This window comes from Saimiri boliviensis, chromosome 7, assembly GCF_048565385.1.
Source record: "Saimiri boliviensis isolate mSaiBol1 chromosome 7, mSaiBol1.pri, whole genome shotgun sequence".
NCBI classification, from domain to species: Eukaryota; Metazoa; Chordata; class Mammalia; order Primates; family Cebidae; genus Saimiri; species Saimiri boliviensis.
The window spans coordinates 119230184-119251934 of NC_133455.1; the positions used below are offsets into that span (position 1 = coordinate 119230184).

Here is a 21751-nt window from a genome sequence, read left to right on the forward strand (position 1 = left end):
GCGTTGTCCCACCTTTCTAGATCGAACCAATGTTCATTTCACATATGTTAATTGACGTCTCATGTCTCCCTAAAATGTGTAAAACCAAGCTGTGCTCAGACCCCCTTGGGCACACGTCAGCAGGACCTTCTGAGGCTGTGTCATGGGCATGCATTTTCAACCTTGGCAAAATAAACTTTCTAAATTAACTGAGATCTGTCTCAAATTTTCTGGGTTCACAAAGGAAACAACCAATGGAATGAAAAGATGATCTACAGAATGGGAGAAAATATATCAGAAAAGAAGTCAATATCCAAAACATATAGAGAACTCCTACAAGTCAAAATGAAAAAACACAAATAACCCAATTAAAAAATGCATCAAAGACTTGAATGATAATTTTTCCATAAAAAACATACCGGGCCGGGCACGGTGGCTCAAGCCTGTAATCCCAGCACTTTGGGAGGCCGAGGCGGGTGGATCACAAGGTCGAGAGATCGAGACCATCCTGGTCAACATGGTGAAACCCCGTCTCTACTAAAGATACAAAAAAAAAATTAGCTGGGCATGGTGGCACGTGCCTGTAATCCCAGCTACTCAGGAGGCTGAGGCAGGAGAATTGCTTGAACCCAGGAGGCGGAGGTTGCGGTGAGCCGAGATCGTGCCATTGCACTCCAGCCTGGGTAACAAGGGCGAAACTCCGTCTCAAAAAAAAAAAAAAAAAAAAAAAAAAAAAAAAAAAAAAAAAAAAAAAAAAAAAAACATACCAGTGGTCAATGCGTATATGAAATGATGCTCAATATTATTAATCATCAGGGAAATGCAAATTATAACCAGCAAATGTCATCCCTCACCTATAAGGATGGCTATTAGCAAATGAACAAAAGACAAGTGTTGGCAAGTGTGTAGGGTAATTAGGCCCCTTGAACACTTCAGTGGGAATGAAAAATTGTGCTGCTGCTATGGAAAACAGGATGGTAATTTCTCAAAAAATTAAAAGTAGAACTACAGTATGATCCACCAATCACCCTTCTGGGGAATTAGGCAAAAGAATTGAAATAAGAATTTCAAAGAAATATTAGTATACTATTGTCCGTTGCTATACTAGTCAGAGTAGCCAACATGTACATACACATACAGTAGAAATGCTGCTAGAATAAGTGAATTTAGGCTGGTTGAACAATAAAAGATACGCTTAGAATAAACATGAAATCCTGCAATATGTAACAATGCGGATGAACCTCGAGGACATTATACTAAATGAAATAAGCGAGTTGCAGAAGGATAAACAGTGTATGATTCCACTTATATGAATTATCTAAAGTGGTCAAGCTTATAAAATCAGAGAGTAGAATGGTGGTTGCCAGGAATGGAGAGAGAAAAAAATGGGAAGTTGTTAATCTAAGGGCAAAAAGCCTCAATTATGCAAGATGAACAAATTATAGAAATCTAAGCAATATTGTACCTATTGTCAATAATACTGTACTGCATATTTGAAAATTTATTAAGAGTGCAGATCTTATGTTGTGTTTTTACCTCAATAAAATAAAATTGAAAAAAATTAGCAAATAGATGCAAAGATACATAAAAAAGATAGCATGAACAACTGAGGTTTATAACTGGGAAATAAAACTATCTGATTTCAAACAAGGCAGAATAAAGCATTAATAAAGACATATGTCATATCCACTGCTTATAAAAATTCTCACCAGACTACAACTAGGAAGGAACTTTCTCAATCCAGTAAAGAACATTTATGAAAATCCTATAGCTAAAATTAAGTATAAAAGCAAAAAAGTGAATATTCATGCTCTAAGATCAATAGCAAAACGAGGTGTTTTACTCACCACTTGTATTCAACTTTGTGTTGAATGTTCAGGCCACTGTGACAAGGTGATAAAAATAAATCAAGCCATACAGTTTTCAAAAGAAAGAGGTAAAACTGTCTTTATTCATCTATGCAGATAAGCCAATGAAAACTATAGAAATGCTGCTAGAATAAGTGAATTTAGGCAGGTTGAACAATAAAAGATACACTTACAATCAACGGTTTAAATGAACATATATATATGCTTACAATTTTAAAAATAAAAAATTTGAAATTAGGAAATACAACGTATAATGGCATTAAAAACAATAGACTACTTTGGGGAATCTTATAAAAACATAAAAGGCCTGCATATTAAAAACTACAAAGCATTGCTGAGTATGATTTAAGAATATTGAGATGATGGCCTAGATAAAGAAAATGTGGTACATATGCATCATGAAATACTATGCAACCATAAAAAAAGAACAAAATTATGTCCTTTGCAGCAACATGGGTGGAACTAGAGGCCATTATTCTAAGTGAATTAACGCAAGAACAGAAAACCAAATACCACATGTTCTCGCTTATAAGTGGGAGCTAAACATGGAGTACATAGGCACACAGAAAAAGGAAACAACAGATGCTGGGGCCTACTTGAGGGTAGAGAGTAGGAGAAAGAAGGGTGAGGATTGAAAATCTGCCTATTGGGTACTATGCAGATTACCAGGATGACAAAATTATCTGTACACCAAACCACTGTGACATGCAATGTACTCATATAACAAGCCTACACATGTATCACTGAACCTAAAACAGAAGACAGAAACAAAAAAAAAAATAAGCATATTGAGGTACAAGAAACATAGCTTGTTCAAGGATCAGAAGACTCTTAGAAATAAAAGGGAATTGATGGGATAATGGTGGCTCATGCCTATAATCCCAGTACTTTGGGAGGCCAAGCCAGGTGGATTGCTTGAGGTCAGGGGTTCAAGACCAGCCTGGTCAAAATGGTGAAACCTCGTCTTTACTAAAAATACAAAAATTAGCTGGATGTGTTGGTGAATATCTGCAATCCCAGCTACTGGTGAGGCTGAGGCTCAAGAATCTCTTGAACCCAGGAGTTAGAGAATGCAGTAAGCCAAGATCGTGCCACTCCACTTCAGTCTGGGCGATAGAGCAAGACTCAGTCTCAAAAAAAGAAAACAAAAAGAAGAAATAAAAGGGAATTAACTATTGATACATGTATCAACATAGATAACTATAAAAACTATTATGCTGAATGAAAAATCCAGACAACAGATGTACATATTATATGTTTCTATCTATATAAAACATAGAAAGGCAAATTTATAATAACAGAATACATTACAATACTCACCTGTGGAGAGAGGAGCAAGAGGAAAGCATTGTATTTAGGCAAAAGGATACTTTTGAGGGTAGTGTGTGTTTTATATCTTGCTGAAGTGATGTTTTCACAGATGCATAGATATGAAAATACATCAAATGTCATACTTTAAGCATATAAAGTTGTTGTATCTCAATTATACTGCAATGACACTGTTAAAAATAAATAATGGCTGAAAGCTTAAACAAGCACTACATAGAAGAGGGTATAAAAATGGGGAAAAAAAGATGAGGAGTAAGCATATTATTTATTAGGGAAATGAAAATTCAATGTACAGTTGCATGCAAATAGTATCCAGAAGGTCCTTAGACTAAAATAATTCATAATACTATGTGTTGTCAAGAATGTAGAATAACACTCACATAAACTGCCAGTGAAATTATAAATAAACTTTATCAATAAATTGTTACAAGTTTTTAAAGCATGAACTAAAGGGCCTAAATATATGACAGCTTATGACTTAGAAATTCAACTCCTAGGCATGCACTCAAAGATACGAAGCCACATGTCCCACAAGAGATATATTAAAATGTTTATAGCAATTTTACTCATAATAGTAAAAAGTGAAAATGACTCAAACGTTGAACGATATTAGAGTGAATAAGCAAATTGTGATACATTCTTTTTTTTTTTTTTTTTGGCCTGAGACAGAGTCTTGCGCTGTCACCAGGCACCGGGCTGGAGTGCAGTGGCGCAATCTCAGCTCACTACAACCTCCACCTCCTGGGTTCAAGCAATTCTCCTGCTTCAGCCTCCCAAGTAGCTGGGACTACAGGCATGCACCACCAAGCCCAACTAATTTTTGTATTTTTTTTTTAGTAGAGACGGGGTTTCACTATGTTGGCCAGGGTGATCTCGATCTCTTCACCTTGTGATCTGCCTGCCTCAGCTTCATACATTCTTATGAATTCTGCATGACAATAAAAGGAGCTACTGCTGCACAAATATATAAATGTATCTCACAGACGTAATGCTTAGCAACAGAAACCACAAAGATCATATATGCTGAGCTTCCATTTATATGAAATTCAAAAACAGGCTAAACAAACCACTATTTTCAGAAATCAGAGTAGTGATTTTCTTGTAACAGGGGAGACAATGTCAATTAGCAAACAGCAGGAGAGTCTTGGTGGTGGTAGATAGTCTATATTTCAATCTGGTAGTAATTGTGTAAGTGTAGACATAGCTTAAAGATTTAAATGTAAATTTAAAATAGGTATTCCTTATTGTGCTTTCACTCAGTTAAAAATATATAAAGAGGTAAGGTGTAATCAATGAAGGATTTAGTGTAAATGAAAAAATTAGTGAAGAAAAATTTCATGAGAGCAGTTTGTGGAGCAGGTCCAGTAACACGCGGGTCCAAATAACAGCAGGTGGTTAAGGGCCCTTGGAAGGATATATAACATAACTGAGAACTAAAAACTAAACAAAAATAAACATTTAATCTGGCAGAAGAGTTTGTTTCTTATTGTATGAGGGTTATAACAGTAGAACCTCAAAGAAGAAAATATAATCCTAGCTCACTATTGGGCTCTAAAATGTCCCCTATTTGGCTGGATGCGATGGCTCATTCCTGTAATCCCAGCATTTCAGGAGGCCGATGCGGTGGATCACATAAGGCCAGGATTTGGAGACCAGCCTGGCCAACATGGCAGAAGCCCCCGTCTACTGAAAATACAAAAATTAGCCTGGTGTGATGGCGGGTGCCTGTAATCCCAGCTACTCAGGTGGCTGAGGCATGAGAATCACTTGAACCAGGGAGGCAGAAGTTGCAACAAGCTGAGATTGCATCACTGCACTCCAGCCTGGGTGACAGAGTGAGACTCCATCTCCATCAATCAATCAGTCAATCGATATGTCCTCTATTCCTGAGGTCATGATGATGAAACATATTGTATTAGCTAACTACTATAAAGAACAAATTACCCTCAAACCTGTAAGCTTAAAACAAAACATTTCACTGCACGCAATTTCTTGAGGTCAGGAATCAAGAGCAATTGTGCTAGGTGTTTCTAGCTCAGGATGTCTCATCAGATTGCAGTTGAAATGTTGGTTGGGTTGTAGTTACCTAATGCTTGACACTGGCTGAAGAGTTTATCCAAGGAGGCTCATGCACATGGCTGTCTGCAAGAGGCTGCAGTTCCTTGCTAACTGTTTATAGGAGGCCTCAGTTCTTTGCCACGTGGAATGCTTCAAAGAGTTGCTCGTGACAAGGTAGCTGGCTTCCACCAAACCAAATGACATGAGAAAGGGCAAAGCCGAAGACATACTGTCTTTCATAATCTAGCCTCAAAAGTGACATGCTATAACTTCTGCCTTATTCTCTTTGTTGTACTGATCAACCCTTATACCATGTAATTGATTACATCAAAAGTGTTAAATTCCAAGAAACAGGGATCATTGGGAGCATATAGGAAGCTGTATACAAGAGTCTAAACTTTGGCGCCAAATTATTTATATCCTTCCCACATACAAAATCCACACCAACTCCCAGATCTCATCCTGTTACAATGTCAGCTCAAAGTCCAGAAATTTGTCACACCTAAGCATGAGTGAGACTCACTAGGTGTGGTTCCTTCGCTTTAGCTTCTTGAGTATAATTTTTCTCCATCTGAATGCTTATGAAGTTAACAAGACTAGAGATTTTCTTCCCTTAAACACTCAGCATCCAAAACAATAAACTCTATAGACATCCTTGTTCAAAAGAGGGAGGGACATGAGAATTACAAAGGAGTCACTGATGCATAGTAATTTAAACTCTAGCATAGCAAATGTTGGGACTTACTTGATTAGGACTCAGTCCTGTTTCTGTTACAAAATGACTCTTTATAACTCTTGGATCCACCTTATAGGTTCTTAGTTCTGTCCTTTGAATCGTTCCTAGTTTTTAATACAAGGTAACACTTCACTGTCATTTTTCTACTGACATAGTCATCTCAAAAACATTTTGGGGTTTTCTATGAACTCTATTTGTAAAAACCACATACATAAATCCCTTCAGTCTCCTCTCTACCTGGAGCTTCTGCTGAGACAGCTGAGGGACAATGTCCTAGGGCTTTCTAGAAGCCCTTTTATTTGACCTTTATAGATCCTTCGTCAGACTGAATTGAGGCATTACTTATATTCTTTCTATGATATTTACAGGAAATTTCAGTCACGCCCACACCTTCTTCTTTAGAATCATGCTTTCCTGAGAGCACTCTAGATTAGACACTTGCTCAGAATCTATTTCTCAATTTTAGCATTTTTGACATGTTAAAATTTGAGAGTCCAGGAATCTCAAAACTATCAAGTTCTGACTTCTTTTGTTTAAAAGCCCTTGCAATAGGTTATGTGTCTTCTATAGCATTGTAATATAAGCAGTAGGAAGAAAGCAGACAGTATCTTCAACACTCTGACTGGAAATAACTTTAGAGCATTCTCTTAATTCATTACGTACATTTTCTACCTTCCACAATACTACAGACAAGTGTTGCTAAACTTCCTGGCACGAAATCGAAAATTTTTTACTTTCTCCAGTTTCTAATATGTTTTTGCTTCCCTACTATAAGCCCTTAATCAAAGGTTTCAGTCTTTCCTGTCCTTGTAGCCTCCATCCACTGCCTGTTTTCAAGCACCCCCAAATTTTAGTGTTTTCTTTTTCTTCATAACAGTAACTTCATTCTAGGTACCAAAATATGTACTGGTTATCTATTGCTATGTGAAACATTGATACTTAGCAACTTAAAAGAATAAACAGTTTACTGTTTCACACAGTTTCTCAGAATAAGGAATCCTCAAAAGCATAGCAGGATGGACCTAGCTCAGAGTCTCACATAAGGTTGCCGTCAGGATGTTGGCTGGGGGCTGTAATCACCTGAAGGCTTGACTAGGACTGGAGCCCATACATGCAAAGAAGGCATATAACATAGCTGTTGGAAATAGACTTCAGTTCCTTGTGGGCTGTGCATAGAGTTTTCAGTTCTTTGCCACATGGTCCTTTCAACAAGGCTGCTCATGACATTGTAACTGGTTTTCCGCAAATCAAGTGATCTGGGAGAGAGGAAAAAGAAAGAAGTCATAATATCTTTGATGACCTATTCTCAAAAATGACATATCATAATTTCCACTTTCTTTCTTTCTTATTTTTTTTTTTGTTTGTTTGTTTGAGATGGAGTTTTACTCTGTGGCGTTTCACACTGACTAAAGTGCAGTGGTGCAATCTTGGTGCACTGCAACATCCGCCTTCTAGTTTCAAGCATTCTCCTGCCTCAGCCTCCGAGTAGCTGGGATTATAGGAGCTAATCACCTAATTTTTGTATGTTGGTATTTTTAGTAGAGATGGGGTTTCACCATGTTGGTCAGGCTGGTCTCAAAACTCCTGATCTCAGGTGATCTGCCCACCTCAGCCTCCCAAAGTGTTGGGATTACAGGCGTGAGCCACCATGCCCAGGCATTTCTACTTTATTTCACTGGTCACACAGGTCAACCCAGTGTGGAAGGAAATTCCACAAAGGTATGTACACCACAGGTGGAAATCATTGATGGACATCTTGCAACTTGGCTATAGCACATAATTTGTAGATTTTTACCCTTTAAAATGAACACAGATTGATAGTAAGAACCATAACTGTTTACACATAGCAAAATGTGTAAGTACATTTACAACTAGTAAGAAGTGACCTGGAAAAGATTAAAGCAGGGAGTAGAATAATGGCCCTAGAGTTTCACCTTACATACTTGGGCATGTGTTGGCAAACTGGCCTGTGTACCAAATTTGTCTCATCATATGTTTTGTCAATAAAATTCTTTTGTAACACAGTCAGACCATTCATTTTTGTATTATTTATATCTTCTTTAGACTATCATGGCAAGGTTGAGTAGTTTCAACAGAGAATGGCTCACAAAGTTGAAAATAAATGCTATATAGTTCTTTGAAAAAAGTTTTTCAACCACTGGCTAGGATATAAAGAGACAAATTTCAGAAAGTCAAAAATTATAGAACTAACATTTCCAGGTATAGATAACTGAAAGGAATTATAAGGTTCCAATGAACATACTCATGAAAAGCTTTTAATAAGGGAAAGGAATATGTTACAGCAGGAGAAAGACAATTCAAATCAGCAGTGTGGGACCAAGAGACATCTAGAAACAAGTTCTTCGGTGTTCTTATTTGTACAAAGATACCCTTCGTCTCTGAATGAAACCTGATATTTGTGTGATGAAACTTGGTTTCAGAAGAACTGAAACTGAAATTTCCTGCAGTCTTGTATGTCCATCTAGTCACATAGCAGACACAAGATTTGTCATTATCTCAGGTGGAAGCTATCAATAAACAAACTGACCCTAGATTCCACTGAGGGATTTTGAACTTTAAAGAACTCACTATAAACCATTAGTTAGCTAATTAGCCTAACTAATGGTTTATAGTTAGTTAGGCTAATTAGCTAACTAATGGTTTATAGTGAGTTCTTACCATATCACTGCCAAGAGTCAAAAATAGACACCAAGGCATCTCTGGAAATAAACAAAGAGCTGTCCCAGTTCAGCTATAAAATAACTCACTTTCTTATGCATGCATTATAAGAATTAGACGTCACTAACTGATGTGGCTTGGCTGTGTCCCCACCCAAATCTCATCTTGAATTGTAGTGCCCATAATCCTCACATTTCATGGGAGTGAGGAGTGGTAGTGGGAGTGATAGTGAGTTCTCACTAGATCTGATTATTTAATAAGGGGCTTTTTTCCCTTTTGCTCAGAGCTTCTCCTTAATGTTGCCATGTGAAGAAGGAAGTGTTTTCTTTCCCTTCTGCCATTATTGTAAGTTTCTTGAGGCTTCTCCAGCCCTGAAGAACCGTGAGTCAATTACACCTCTTTATTTTATAAATTACCTAGTCTCGGGTTTATTTTTATTAGCAGCATGAGAACAGACTAATACACTAATATTGTGGATGAGCAACAGCTATCTGAGCCAGTGGCTTTGAGGTAAAAGAATTTACCAAGCCAGTTGTAGGTAAGAAAGGCAGATTCGTTAAAGAAAAGTAGGAAAATACGTTTCCAGGGAGGCAACAGGCAGCACCAGCAGAAGAAAAGCTGACCACAAAGAAACAAAGGCTTGCTGGGGATGTTATGGAATAGCGTTTATGCTGTATGCTGCAGAAGGCTTTGGACAGTACTGATAACACCAAGGTGGCAGTGAGTTAACTTACAGGTGTCTGGTGATACTTAAGCACATGGCCCACGTCCTGGACCATGAAGAAAGGCAGACTAATAGCTTATCTGCTTTCTTTTTCTGCTTTCCTCTGCTCCCACCAGCCTGACTCCTTTTCCATAATTGGGACTTCACAACTAATGGAGGAACCAAGAATTAATATACTGGGGAAGCCAGAAAATAATTACTTGTCCTAGCATATGTCAATCAAGGAACCAAAAGGCAGTGTTTAAATTATATAAACTGGCTGGGTATAGTGGCTTATGTCTGTAATTCCAGCACTTTGGGAAGCCAAGGCAGGCAGAGCTCTTGAGCCCAGGAGTTGAAGACCAGCTTGGGAAACATTGAGAAACCCCATCTCTACAAATGATATTAAAAATTTGCTGGGCATGGTGGCTAGCACCTTAGTCCCAAAGTACTCAGAAGGCTGAGGTGGGAGGATCACCGGAGCCCAGGAAGTCGAATCTGCAGTGAACCATAATTGTATCATTGCACTATAGCCTGGGCAACGAGAATGAAAACCTGTCTCAAAAAAATAAATAAATAAATAAAATGACATAAACTATGAAGTGGCAGTTGTAACATATTTTTAGGATTATGTGGGTACAGTAGACATAACTCTAAAGTGGTTTCTCATTGGTACCCCAGTGGCCTAGTGTACACCTGCACCATCCCTTCCCCTTTAGTCTGAGTAGGATTTGGGATTATGATGGGATGTTACTCCGTGTTTAGATTACACTAAATGACAAAGATGAGGCCGTTTTTCAGATGCAATTCGGGTTCCAAATCCTTCCCCCCCACCCCACCCCACCCCCCCCTTTTTTTTTTTTTTTGAGTAGTCTTGCTCTATGCCCCAGGCTAGAGTGCAGTGGTGCACTCTTGGCTCACTGCAACCTCCAGCTCCCGGGTTCAAGCGATCCTCTCACCTCAGCTTCCCAAATAGCTGGGATTATAGGTGTGCACTATGATGCCCAGCTAATTTTTATATTTTTAGTAGAGACGGGTTTCACCATGTTGGCCAGGCTGGTCTCGAACTCCTGACCTCAAGTGATCTGCCCACCTTGGCCTCCCAAAGTGCTGGGATTACAGGCATAAGCCACCACACCCAGTCCAAATTCTTCCATCTTAAGTCAATCAAAATGATTTTTTTCATCACAACAATGATGAAAATAGATCAGCTTTGATTCATAAAAGAGAAAAACACTCTAAGTGTTAAAACAGAAGACAATGCCTCATGAGAGGAGGTCAAGGAGATAAAATAATTAGCACAAAAAAATATTGATAACCATTACATGCTTGCTTATATTATTTTAAAATTTTTAATTAAAAAATAAATAATTTTGTAATCACATGGACAACAAAACCAGAATATTAGAAATCTCCAGAACGTGCAATTCATAATAAGCTTAGTTCACATTAAACATATGAAAGATATTATATTTCATCCTATATCTTTTGTAAGTTAACTGAAGTGCATTTTTCCTGAATCAGTCTTCATACAAGAATGTGAAGAGGGCCAGGGATGGTGTTTCACACCTGTAATCTCAGCACTTTGGGAGACCAAGGTGGGAGAATCACTCGAGGCCATGAGTTCAAGACCAGCCTGGGCAACGTAGCGAGATCTTGTCTTCACAAAAAATTAAAAAATAAAAATCAGCTGGGCATAGTGGCATGGTGCCTGTAGACCTATCTACTTGGCAGGCTGAGTCAGGAGGATCACTTGAGCCCAGGAGTTGAGGTTGTAATGAGCTATGATCTTACCACTGCACTCCAGCCTAGGCAGTGTGAGTTAAATTTTATTTTGTAAATTTTATTTGATGTGAATTAAATTTTATTTAAATTTCTGCTGAGAATTAGCAAGAATGTAAATAAAGTTACATAAATCTGCAATAAAACTACATCAAATTTAACATTAAATACATACATCAAATCAAAATACAAAATTCTTTATATTAACTTTATAATTTCAAATGTAGATGTACAAATTTCATCAATTATAAAACACATCATTTCACATATATGACAATTGTATAAGACACTATTTGAAACATTTATAGATTCAGAAGAAGACAATAAGCAATAATGTAACAGGTAAATGTATCATTATTAGTAATGTTGGGTCTCTACGCTCCACCTTCTCTGCCCCAAGAAACATTTAAATGACCTGTTGCTTACAGATAAAACGATTTTTAATTTCACAGGGCTCATCTACAACATTTCCCCTTGGATTATATGCTATGCAGTTCTTTCGATTAGAAGTTTCAAACAATGGAAATCTGCAATGAAGAAGAAAATGTTAACATACAGAAAAAGGAAGTGAGAATGATCAAGAAAGTTTTCAATTAAATGATGTAACCTTTAAAAGCATTTGAGTGAGATATTAACATATCGAGTCCTTTTTTCTTTTTCAGTAACCACAATTTTCATGATTCTCTAGTATAATGCTACAAAATACCCAGTTGTTTTCTCACTGATCAATATCACTGAGGCCAGGGATTTTTCCTTGTTGTTTTTTTGTTGTCATTGATGGTTTAAATGTGTGATATGCTTTACTTCTATTTTGTTTAAGATGTATTATCCAATCTAGTCTAGGGAAACAGAAACAAGCCAGAGCATAAACTTTGTCCCTGTGTGATGTTGCAAATCTCATGTTTATAAATGAAAATGAGATTCAAAAAGTACACATATACAGAAAATAAATCTACAGTATACAAAACATAAGGGGATGCTGAGAATATTGAGTCTACCAGAATCAATAAAATAATGGATAGACTGTTTTATCTGGACTGCCTCTGTGTATATGAGTATCTGTACATGCACATAAACTGCCAAGTGCTTGTACTAAGGCAAAATAATAATAATAATAATAAAATAAATAAATAAATAAAAAGCACAATGTTAAAGTTCTTTTATAGCCACAAATATGCTAACTTTATGTCATTTGAACATAAACTTGGATGTTCTAGGCAGATCTAAAATTGTTATTTTGTTGTACCTTTTCCTTTTTCTGTATTTTCATGCCCTAGACAAGGTTATTTCAGCTACAGTGCTCCTGGATCTGACCTTTGCTAGTCACATCTAAGAACAAATTCATAAAGAGCAAAGAAGGTAATGACTGGCAGAAACTTACAGATCCCGGGACAGTCCAGAGCCACTCTCCCATAACCAGGCGTTTTGTTCTTCACTATAAGAGAGTCCAATCCAGTAAAATTGTTGACTGGAGGTCATAAAATCCTGCTTCAAGTGAAAAACAATCACATTAATCTAATTTTAATCTACTCTGGGAATAACAGATTTTTGAAGGAAAGTCAGTGTTCAGAATAAGATTCAGCCTGTCCATCACACAAAAGGTATAGTCACATAACTCAAAGTTCTTATTTATCTGGCCCATTCGTATATGGATAAAAAATACCACAAAATCTCACTTCTTGAAGAATTAAAAACCTTACAAAAGGAGATAGAGTCTTCATGTAACACTTTCTTTGCAGGGGATCAATTTAAATTTGATTCCAAAATAATGATATTCTGAAGGATGAATCTCGTTAGTATAATCTACTCAACCAATAATCAGCACAGGTGCTGCATGCATCCGGAGAATTTTTTCACTTTTCCTTATGGATTGGGCAATTAGGGCCATGCATGCTAGCTCATACCTGTAATCCTAGCACTTTGGGAGGCAGAGGCGGGTGGATCACCCAAGATCAGTTCAAGACCAGCCTGGCTAACATGGCAAAACCCTGTCTCTACTGAAAATACTTGTGGCATGCTCCTGTCATACCAGCTACTCAGGAGGCTGAGACAATAGAATTACTTGAACCCAGGAGGCAGAAGTTGTAGTAAGCTGAGATCGTGCCAGTGTACTCCAGCCTGGGCAAGAGTGAAACTCTGTCTCAAAAAAAGAAAAAAATTTAGTAATTTTTCTTACCGTATTTTCCACACTAGCTTATATGCCAGAAAGATGACAAAAACTATAAAATTAATTTTTAAAAAGAAATTTAATTAAAAGAGCTAAAAATCACATTTAGTTGGTTCTTTAAATAAAGTGGGTAAATATAATGATCTATTATCTAAAATGGGTAAATATACTTTGAATTCTTCCTGAAAAGTTTCTTTCACTTTATTTGGCACCTATCTTGATTTGTATTTCTATGATATAAATCATCAAGGAATTTAATATAGATTTTACAATGACTATTTTAAGGTACACAGAATCAATAACTCAATTCCAATATAATCATCCATTCTGATTAATTACTTATTTAACTTGTTTAGATAGTATATTTTTCTAGATCAAAGAAAATGTAGAAAATCAGACAGTACATGCCAGTTCATCTCTGCTTTGAAGCTGAAGAAGACTGGATTTCTGAGAAGCACAGAGATGTCTACTTTCATTCCAAGTTTTAGATTCACTGGAAATGAAGTAACAGCTGCATCGATAACCAATCCATTTTTCCTGGCAAGAACAGCAGTCAGAGTCTGACAGAAAAGATAAAACATAACTAATGACATAGGAGATGACATTTTCTTCAATGCCATTTCATTATTCAAAATTTATTTGCTGTTTATTCTTTTAGCATTCTTTCAGAATCTACTGTATACACCACAGTTCAGGGGCTATAAAGGTGAGCTAATTCGAAATGAACATGATGTCTTTTCCACATGGAGATTATATTCTAGAGATAGAACCGGAATTATATCATTTTCAATAATGTATTAATGATACTTAAGGATGATTTAGGTAAGTACACAAAAACAATTAAGTATTTTAAAACAGCATGTAGCAGAGTGTAAGATGAGGGGCAGTTAGAAGAACTTTTTTGAGGAAGTAACTCAAAACTAAGTACTGTAGCATACATAGAAGTTAACTAGATGAAAGAGATTGAAAGGAGGAAAACATTTCAGCATGTTTTCTGAGTCAGAAAAGAATATGGCACTGGTCAGGAGTGGTGGCTCACACCTGTAATTCCAGAACTTTGGGAAGCTGAGGTGGGCAGATCACCTGAGGTTGGGAGTTCAAGACCAGCCTGATCAACATGGAGAAACCCTGTCCCTACTAAAAATACAAAAAAAAAAAAAAAAAAAAAAAGTCAGCTGAGTGTGGTGGCACATGTCTGTAATCCTAGCTACTCGGGAGGCTGAGGTAGGAGAATCACTGGAACCCAGGAGGTGGAGGTTGTGGTGACCTGAGATTGCACCACTGCACTCCAGCCTGGGTAACAAGAGTGAAACTCTCTCTCTCAAAAAAAAAAAAAAAAAAAAAAAAAAAAAAAAAAAAAGGTGGTGGGGTAGGATTTGGGTACATTTGGAGAATTTTGATATATTTGAAAGGGTATATAAATGAATCAATTATCTTGAGTCTTAATTATATAGTTTATCAATAATAGTGTTTTCAACATTTTTTATCCACAGTAATAAAAAGCATGACATAGCATGGGCACTCAAATCTTTGCTGTGTAAGTGGTGCTGAAGATGTTGCACCATTTATTTATTTATTTATTTTTGAGACAGAGTCTTGCTGTGTTGCCCAGGCTGGAGTGCAGTGGCACCATCTCAGCTCACTGCAACCTCTGCCTTCCAGGTTCAAGCAACTCTCCATGCCTCAGCTTCCTAAGTAACAGAGACTACAGGTGTGCGCCACCATGCCTGGCTAATTTTTGTATTTTTAGTAGAGATGAGGTTTCTCTATGTTGGCCAGGCTGGTCTCAAACTTCTGACCTCAAGTAATATGCCTACCTCCAGCCTTCCAAAGTGCTCGGATTACAGGCATGAGCCACTGTGCCCGGCCAAGATGTTACACTGTAAATGAAGCACTATATAATCACAGACAATGGTGAGACAAGTTGGGGTGCATTTGGAAAAAATATATTTAGAAAATCTGGACTGGGTGCTGTGGCTCTGCCGGTCAGAGTGTCTCATGCCTGTAGTCCCAGCACTTTGGGAGGCCAGGGCGGGTGGATCACCTAAGGTCAGGAGTTTAAGACCAGCATGGCCAACATGGCGAAACCCTCTCTCTACTAAAAATACAAAAATTAGCCAGGCATGGTGGTGGGTGCTTGTAGTTCCACCTACACGGGAGGCTGAGGCGGAGAATCTCTTGAACCCCGGAGGAGGAGGTGAGCCGAGATCGTGCTACTGCACTCCAACCTGGGAGATAAGAGCAAAACTCCGTCTCTTAAAAATAAAAGAAAGAGAAAATTGGACTTTGAGCTGGCTTTCATTGGATAAGCAAGGTTTAGAAATCTGTGCACTATATGCTGCGTCATTTAAGAATCAAAAGGGAAAATTAATGAGATGCAAAAGTATAGGTTATAAGCAAATTCAGGCAGGTAATGAGGATTAACTGTAATATTTCCTGTGGTTTATTTTTTGTTACCTAATGATGAACACTCATATATTTTTCATTTCAGATACCATTTTCCTAATTAGTTAAATGTATAAATGATGCACATTCAATGTAATTTAATCCTGTTTACATTAGAGAACAGTAAAATGAGACTATCCTACACTGGCAGGCAAATTTCTATCACTAAGTGTAACAGTCTATCATGCTTCTCTGTGTGAGAAACAAGAAACTGCTTACTTCATCCTTTACCAATGCTAAGTTTTCCAAAAAAATCGACCTACCTTTCTGGAGTTCTATGTTGGGTCCCGGAGTAAATGCTGACTCAGTACTCAGTTTAGTAAAAGCTGTAAGAAATGATTAGAAATTTGTTTAATTAGATATGGGTTTCTGAAATAATAACATATTAACATTAGTAAGATGAAGCCTTTATTATTAAATGATGTCATCATGGTTTTGATTTTTATGGAGACTTGCTTAGAAGAACTTACAATTTTTTAACAAAATTCCCAGCGTAGCCATCAACGAAAGACATATTATACCCAAGGTCCCAGAAATCAGCCTCCAGAAAGTGGCCTTAAACACTGCAAGAACGACAGACAGGGTAATGACTTAAAGAGAAAACACAGGAGCTGCGTTTTAAAAGCAGAAACTGGTGAGAAAGAATCCAAAACATTCTTTAATTTGATAACAGAGTCAGCTTGCCAATAAAACACTGAAAAATGAAGACTTTCCAATCAGGACTTCGCCCAATACCAACATTTTTATGTGATGTATCTTATTCTTCGGGGAGATCATTCAAACATTTTCTTCTCTACCAGCTCTGTCTCAGTAAAGTGAATTTACCATGTATGTTTAAAACTGACAGAGAAGCTTAAAGATCTGGAGGAAGACGATATTAAGAGGTACCAGGTTGTGTTTTATGGACTTACATATTAGCCATTTATTTTTATTCTTTCAACAAAATCGTAAGATAGATAGTATGATTCTCATTAGGTAGATGAGAAAGCATAAGGTCCAATAATAATGTTATTTTCTCAAGGTATCAAAGCAAGTAAGTATGCAAGTCGGAAATCAAATGAAAGTGTGTCTAGTTCAGGAATCTTTCATTTAACATAGTCTACCATTGTCACAATAATACTAATTGAGAGTGTGTCCTCCCGTCCTCTCAATGCAGTTCTGCTCTGATAAACGTCTAGCTGCTCATGGCTTCATAGAGATATTACAGGAAAAAGAAGACACAGGAACATCCTGGACTTTGTGTGATAACTCCTTCTACAATCAGTAGATGGGTGATACCGTGGAGGCCTGGGTTCATTTCACAGTGCATTGAATTATGATACACAAACAATCTTTTTCCCCCAAGAACATTACATTTGTTCACACTCAAAATGGCTTGTTTCTAGACTTTTCACCTAAAACACTTCAACATTAGGAGATTCTGTGTTAACACTGCCACACTCTCAAATAATGATGTTATCATTCACAACAGTACAATGTGTCAAACTGCTCATTTGTGTAATTTTTGGATGTCACAACATAAATAGTAAATTTAAAACTTTTAAGCATTGCGTCATTAATATTTGGCACTTTCTATGTCTAGAATTTCTATGTACTAGAATTCTGTTGCTCGCAATTTAACCAGGTTAAAGTTCAATTCTTGTTCAGAATTTAGAGGTAGCCCTGCCAGAAGCCACTCTTTCAACCTGCTATAAAAGCTTCATGGAATCATTTCTAAGTTAAACAATGAAGAATCAGGAAAGTAAAATGAATGCGGAAAGTGCTAATGCATGAAAAGCCTAAAAATATCCACTGTTCATCATGTCCTTTTCTCTTAAAGCACTGCCCCAAAATTAGCCAACCCAAGAAATAGCTTTTCTGGTTATTTTTAATTTGGCGATTGAAATCACACATACCTGCCATGAGAAGTTATGTTCCAAGAGCGATGTAGAGAAGGCACGATGTGTACTTGTTTAGAAAGAACAGTGTTGAATTGATGGAGCTGAACTGCAGTTGAAAGACTCTGAAAGTTGAGTATGAAGGAATTTGGCAAAAAAAAAAAAAAAGAATGAAAAATTGTGTATTTAAATGATGTTTTTGAATCATCTATTGATGAGCCATGTATTATAGTATGAATAAGAAGCAGTAAAATCACAAGCTTCTAACGTGTTCCAGGAACCACAATACAGGAAATTCTCACAGTGCTTTTGTAATGTTAACACTGTGGTAAGCACTAAAGAAGGTGAGAAGAGGTGAGATGGAGTTTTGTTGTTGTTTTGGTTTTAAAGTTTGAAAATAGAATTCATTTTGAAGAGTTACCTGGAAAATGAAGGAAATGATTGGCAAACCAAAGGTAAATTTACTTAGTGTAATAGAATTACTCACAGAATTTTCCTCTTAATAATAACAAACATTTATTACTTAGCTTGTACTTGAAGAGTACACAATTTAAAGAACTTGGCATATGTTAGCTCATTTATTTCTGTAAATGGTTTCATAGTAAAGATATATAAATATCCTCAGTCTATCAATGTGAAAACTGAGGCATATAGAGCTAAGTAATTTGCCCAATGTCATGTAAAGTGGGATTTCCCTGTCTCACTCTGTTCTTCTGATCCCTACCTAATTATCCTGGCCACGACAGGAAACGTTCAAAAAGGTGGAACTGGACGGGTTTCCCACTTGATGCCTCATTCTCATTAGCCCTAAAAGCTTTGGTCAACACCTCACTTTTCATTTCCTTGGAGTTCTTTGAACATGATTTTAGCTGCTTTATTTTCTTTATTTTTGCTAATACATAAATTATTATATTGTTTAGTGTTATCTGATTCAGATACTATGCTGCTACGTCAATGTATACTTTTTTGTCTACAGAAGAGTAACCTTGTTGACAGGAATATGAAATGTGGAACAGGTCAAATTTCCAATGTGGAACAGATTGGCTATAATAAGCATCTTCAAATGACAGATTTCGATCTATGATTTAGTATCTGGAAATACAATTTACCATGCATCATCATACAAAAGCAGACACTCAGATAAACTTTTGTTTATTATGCTGTGTATATTGTTTATGTTCAAGCATTGTAATATTACTATAGATAAACATTTTTGTAAAAGATAGGCTTTCAACCAACAACAGAAAAAAAAAGCCAAAGACTACTTTGATTTCTCAGTTTTTATGAGGTCAAAAGTTTTCCGTCTTTTCAGTGTGCATTGTGTGTATAGAGCTGGTTTCACCGCACCACCAAATTTGTAGAAATATAAATCCTTACTGAAGAATATAAGCATAAAATCTACTTCATCCAGAATTTATGCAAATCTTAGTTGAAGTGATTTATTCAAAAATCCTTTGCTTACTTGAAATCTATTCATTTTCAGTTTTAGTGTTAGAAAAACCTAATCTAGAAGAAACCTATCTGATATTGATTATTTTTCCCCCCCTGTAAAATTGCCTTAAAATACAGGAGTTCAGGGGTTTGCTTTTAGTTTTTCTCTTGAAATAGTACACATTTATGACAGAATGTGCAATAGGGATTATTACTACACTTTCATTACTCACTGAGCCACCTTTATTTGGAAGTTATTCTAAGTTTTTAGAACCATGTTTGGTGAGAATACATCCATCAATCATTGTCTTTTTTTTTTTCTTCTTCTTAGTTCACTGACTTAGAAATAAAAATCCAACAAATGCAAGTTTAATTAAAGAACTCCAGCCTTAAGTAAGATATCTAAACAATCCCACCTCCCCACACACACAGACACACACACACAGAGTAAGCATGTATATATATATATATATCTCCTTCCTTTAACTCTTTCTGAGCTGCCAACTCTGATGTCCTTTCTATTTAGTTTTGTACACAGGCAGGTGAATGCTTTCCATGCACTATATCTCTTCCACTCATCCCCAGTTGTTCCTGAGGTTAACATTGCCTTGCCTGCGTCCCTTGGAATATTTGGGGAACTATGGCCAACCAGTTTTCTGTATAGCTGTATCTGTGGGTTCTTTTTTGTGTGATAACTGCTGAAAGCCTTGCTGTTCTCAGACATGCTAGTCCGGAAGTGCTGAATAATCATCACCAGAACCATCCTCTACAAATGAACCTTGGGATTCTCTAGAGTCCAGCAGTCTCAGCCCTAAAGTCAAGTAATTCTGAACATTGTGTTTTGCCCCATTTCCCAGAATTACTCAAAGTGTTATGCTCCAGTCCCCTCCTCTAGAAACTAGATTCAGAAAATCTTTCTTGTGTTCCACCTTCCCTTTCCTCTTACACTTCCTTTCCTACCTTTATTCCATACACAATTCCAAATAAAGTTTGCACTCAAAAGATTCCCTGGGGCTCCTACAGAGAGAACCCAGATTAAATTCCGCTGAAATTTCCAGCTTCACTTATATAAATTTGCTTTTGAAAAGTTAGGTATCCCGCCAACAGAACATCTTTCTTTGTGGGACCTCCCGTCCACTAGTAGCCACTGCAGGAAGCCACCCTCTTGCTCCCCTGCTGTTTACTAGTGCTTTTGTTCAGAGCAAGTGATGACTTCAACAGCTAAGCCGACTTTTAAACCTCAGTCAAGAGCTGGGAAAATAAATTAATGTTCACTTAAGATATAAACATTGGCGTCTTTTCCCTACCTAAAAATTTATAATTAAATTGTTGCATAACATAGTAATAGTATACATTTTAATATCCCCAAGGAAGAAATTTATTTTGATCTCACTGCTTTTAGAAAATGTATTCTTTGAGCGGGAAAAAAAAAATTGCTAGCATCAGGCTACAAGTTGTTCTTTTAACAGGGAGAGAGGGCTCTCTGAGAAAAAATAAGAGATGTTACTGACCTGGTAAAATCTCATTGTAAAAATGCTAATAATAAACCTACTAGCTAGATAGTGGGCTTTGCTTGCAAAATCCTTATCAATTGAATGATTTTAGCAGGATGTATTAGAGTGTCTAAAATTGTTAGTAAAATCAAATAAAAATGTAAAACTAAGGCTGGGCATGGTGGCTCACACCTGTAATCCCAGGACTTTGGGAGACCGAGGTGGGTGGATCACTTGAGGTCAGGAGTTTGAGGCCAGCCTGGCCAACATGGACAAATCCCATCTCTGCTAAAAATAGAAAATTGATCTGGTATGGTGGTGCACACCTGTAAGTCCTGCTACTTGGGAGGGTGAGGCATGAGAGTCTCTTGAACCGGGTGAACTGAGATCACACCACTGCACTCCAGCCTGGGTGACAAGAGCAAAACACCATATCAATAATAATAATAATAAAGCATAAAACTAGAATCTGTGGGTTTATGGAGAATGGCTTCCTGGAAAATGTCACATAAACTATGTGTAACCATAACCATGTAACCATCTGAGCATAAAGTAGGATGTGTCATGACCGACGCACCTCCCTGTGTGTAAATGGTGCAGCCATAAGCATCATAAAGAGACCTTATATGTTTATCTGTTTGTCTGGGCCAGAGTGTATCCTAACGGGAAAGTAAGAATGAGAAGCTGCTCTTGCAGGCCTGGGTTTTCCACTGTTTTGTCTGCATCTCACAATTACTGTATAACTGAAATTAAGAGTACAGCATGATACGGGGCAAGATATCTGAGGATGCTTATGATTCGGATTTGACAATCCAATCCTTTGCATTACTTTCTTGAAGAACTGGTTAAGTATTGTCTGCATAGATAATGAAAAATATGCATACAAAAACATGTATAGAAGCCAACACTCCTTGCTTTTCATCGTATAGCAAAAGTTATCATTGCCCCTCTCATAAATGTAGGAAACTTTGTTATACTTGGACAAACTTTCACATCTGCAGGCATCGGGCCTTCTTTTCCCCCTAGATCTGCTAAAAGCTTTGCCACCCTCACACCAATGGATCTCAGGAATGTATATATAAATATCCAAAATTATTTTGCTTATCTTATATGAAAAGGCTATTTGAGGATATATGTCAGAAAAAGAAACGTGTTGTTGAGGCTCAGGACATATCACCCCAAAATATGATAGGAGACCAGAATA

The 21751-nt window shown here is 37.1% G+C and overlaps 1 protein-coding gene across 5 annotated transcripts; it reads right to left on the reverse strand.

Annotated features, from left to right (window-relative positions):
* Nucleotides 1-741: 741 nt before the first annotated feature.
* Nucleotides 742-17928, reverse strand: KLRD1 (killer cell lectin like receptor D1). 5 transcript variants are annotated; one of them, XM_074403298.1, is made up of 7 exons: nt 17642-17913; nt 16217-16309; nt 16010-16072; nt 13710-13861; nt 12516-12622; nt 11561-11661; nt 7108-7226 (listed from the first exon to the last, which is right to left on the reverse strand). In XM_074403298.1, the coding sequence occupies exons 1-7, from the start codon at nt 17646-17648 to the stop codon at nt 7189-7191; spliced, it is 561 nt and encodes a 186-aa protein (XP_074259399.1). In that variant the 5' UTR covers nt 17649-17913; the 3' UTR covers nt 7108-7188. The 5 variants fall into 5 exon arrangements, with proteins under 5 accessions (XP_074259397.1, XP_074259398.1, XP_074259400.1 ...); XM_003934500.3 differs by having other exon boundaries at nt 12516-12619; nt 17642-17912; XM_074403296.1 differs by lacking the exon at nt 11561-11661 and having other exon boundaries at nt 742-7226; nt 17642-17915.
* Between the last annotated feature and the right edge of the window lie 3823 nt (nt 17929-21751).

Coding starts and splice junctions, on each gene's coding strand:
- KLRD1 (XM_074403296.1), bottom strand. Junction 12,623..13,709: donor TTCAAAGCAGAGATGAACTG/GCATGTACTGTC, acceptor TTTCACTTGAAG/CAGGATTTTATGACCTCCAG. Junction 7,227..12,515: donor TCTGGACTGTCCCGGGATCT/GTAAGTTTCTGC, acceptor CCTCTCTCCCAG/ATCACTTGATTTGCGGAAAA.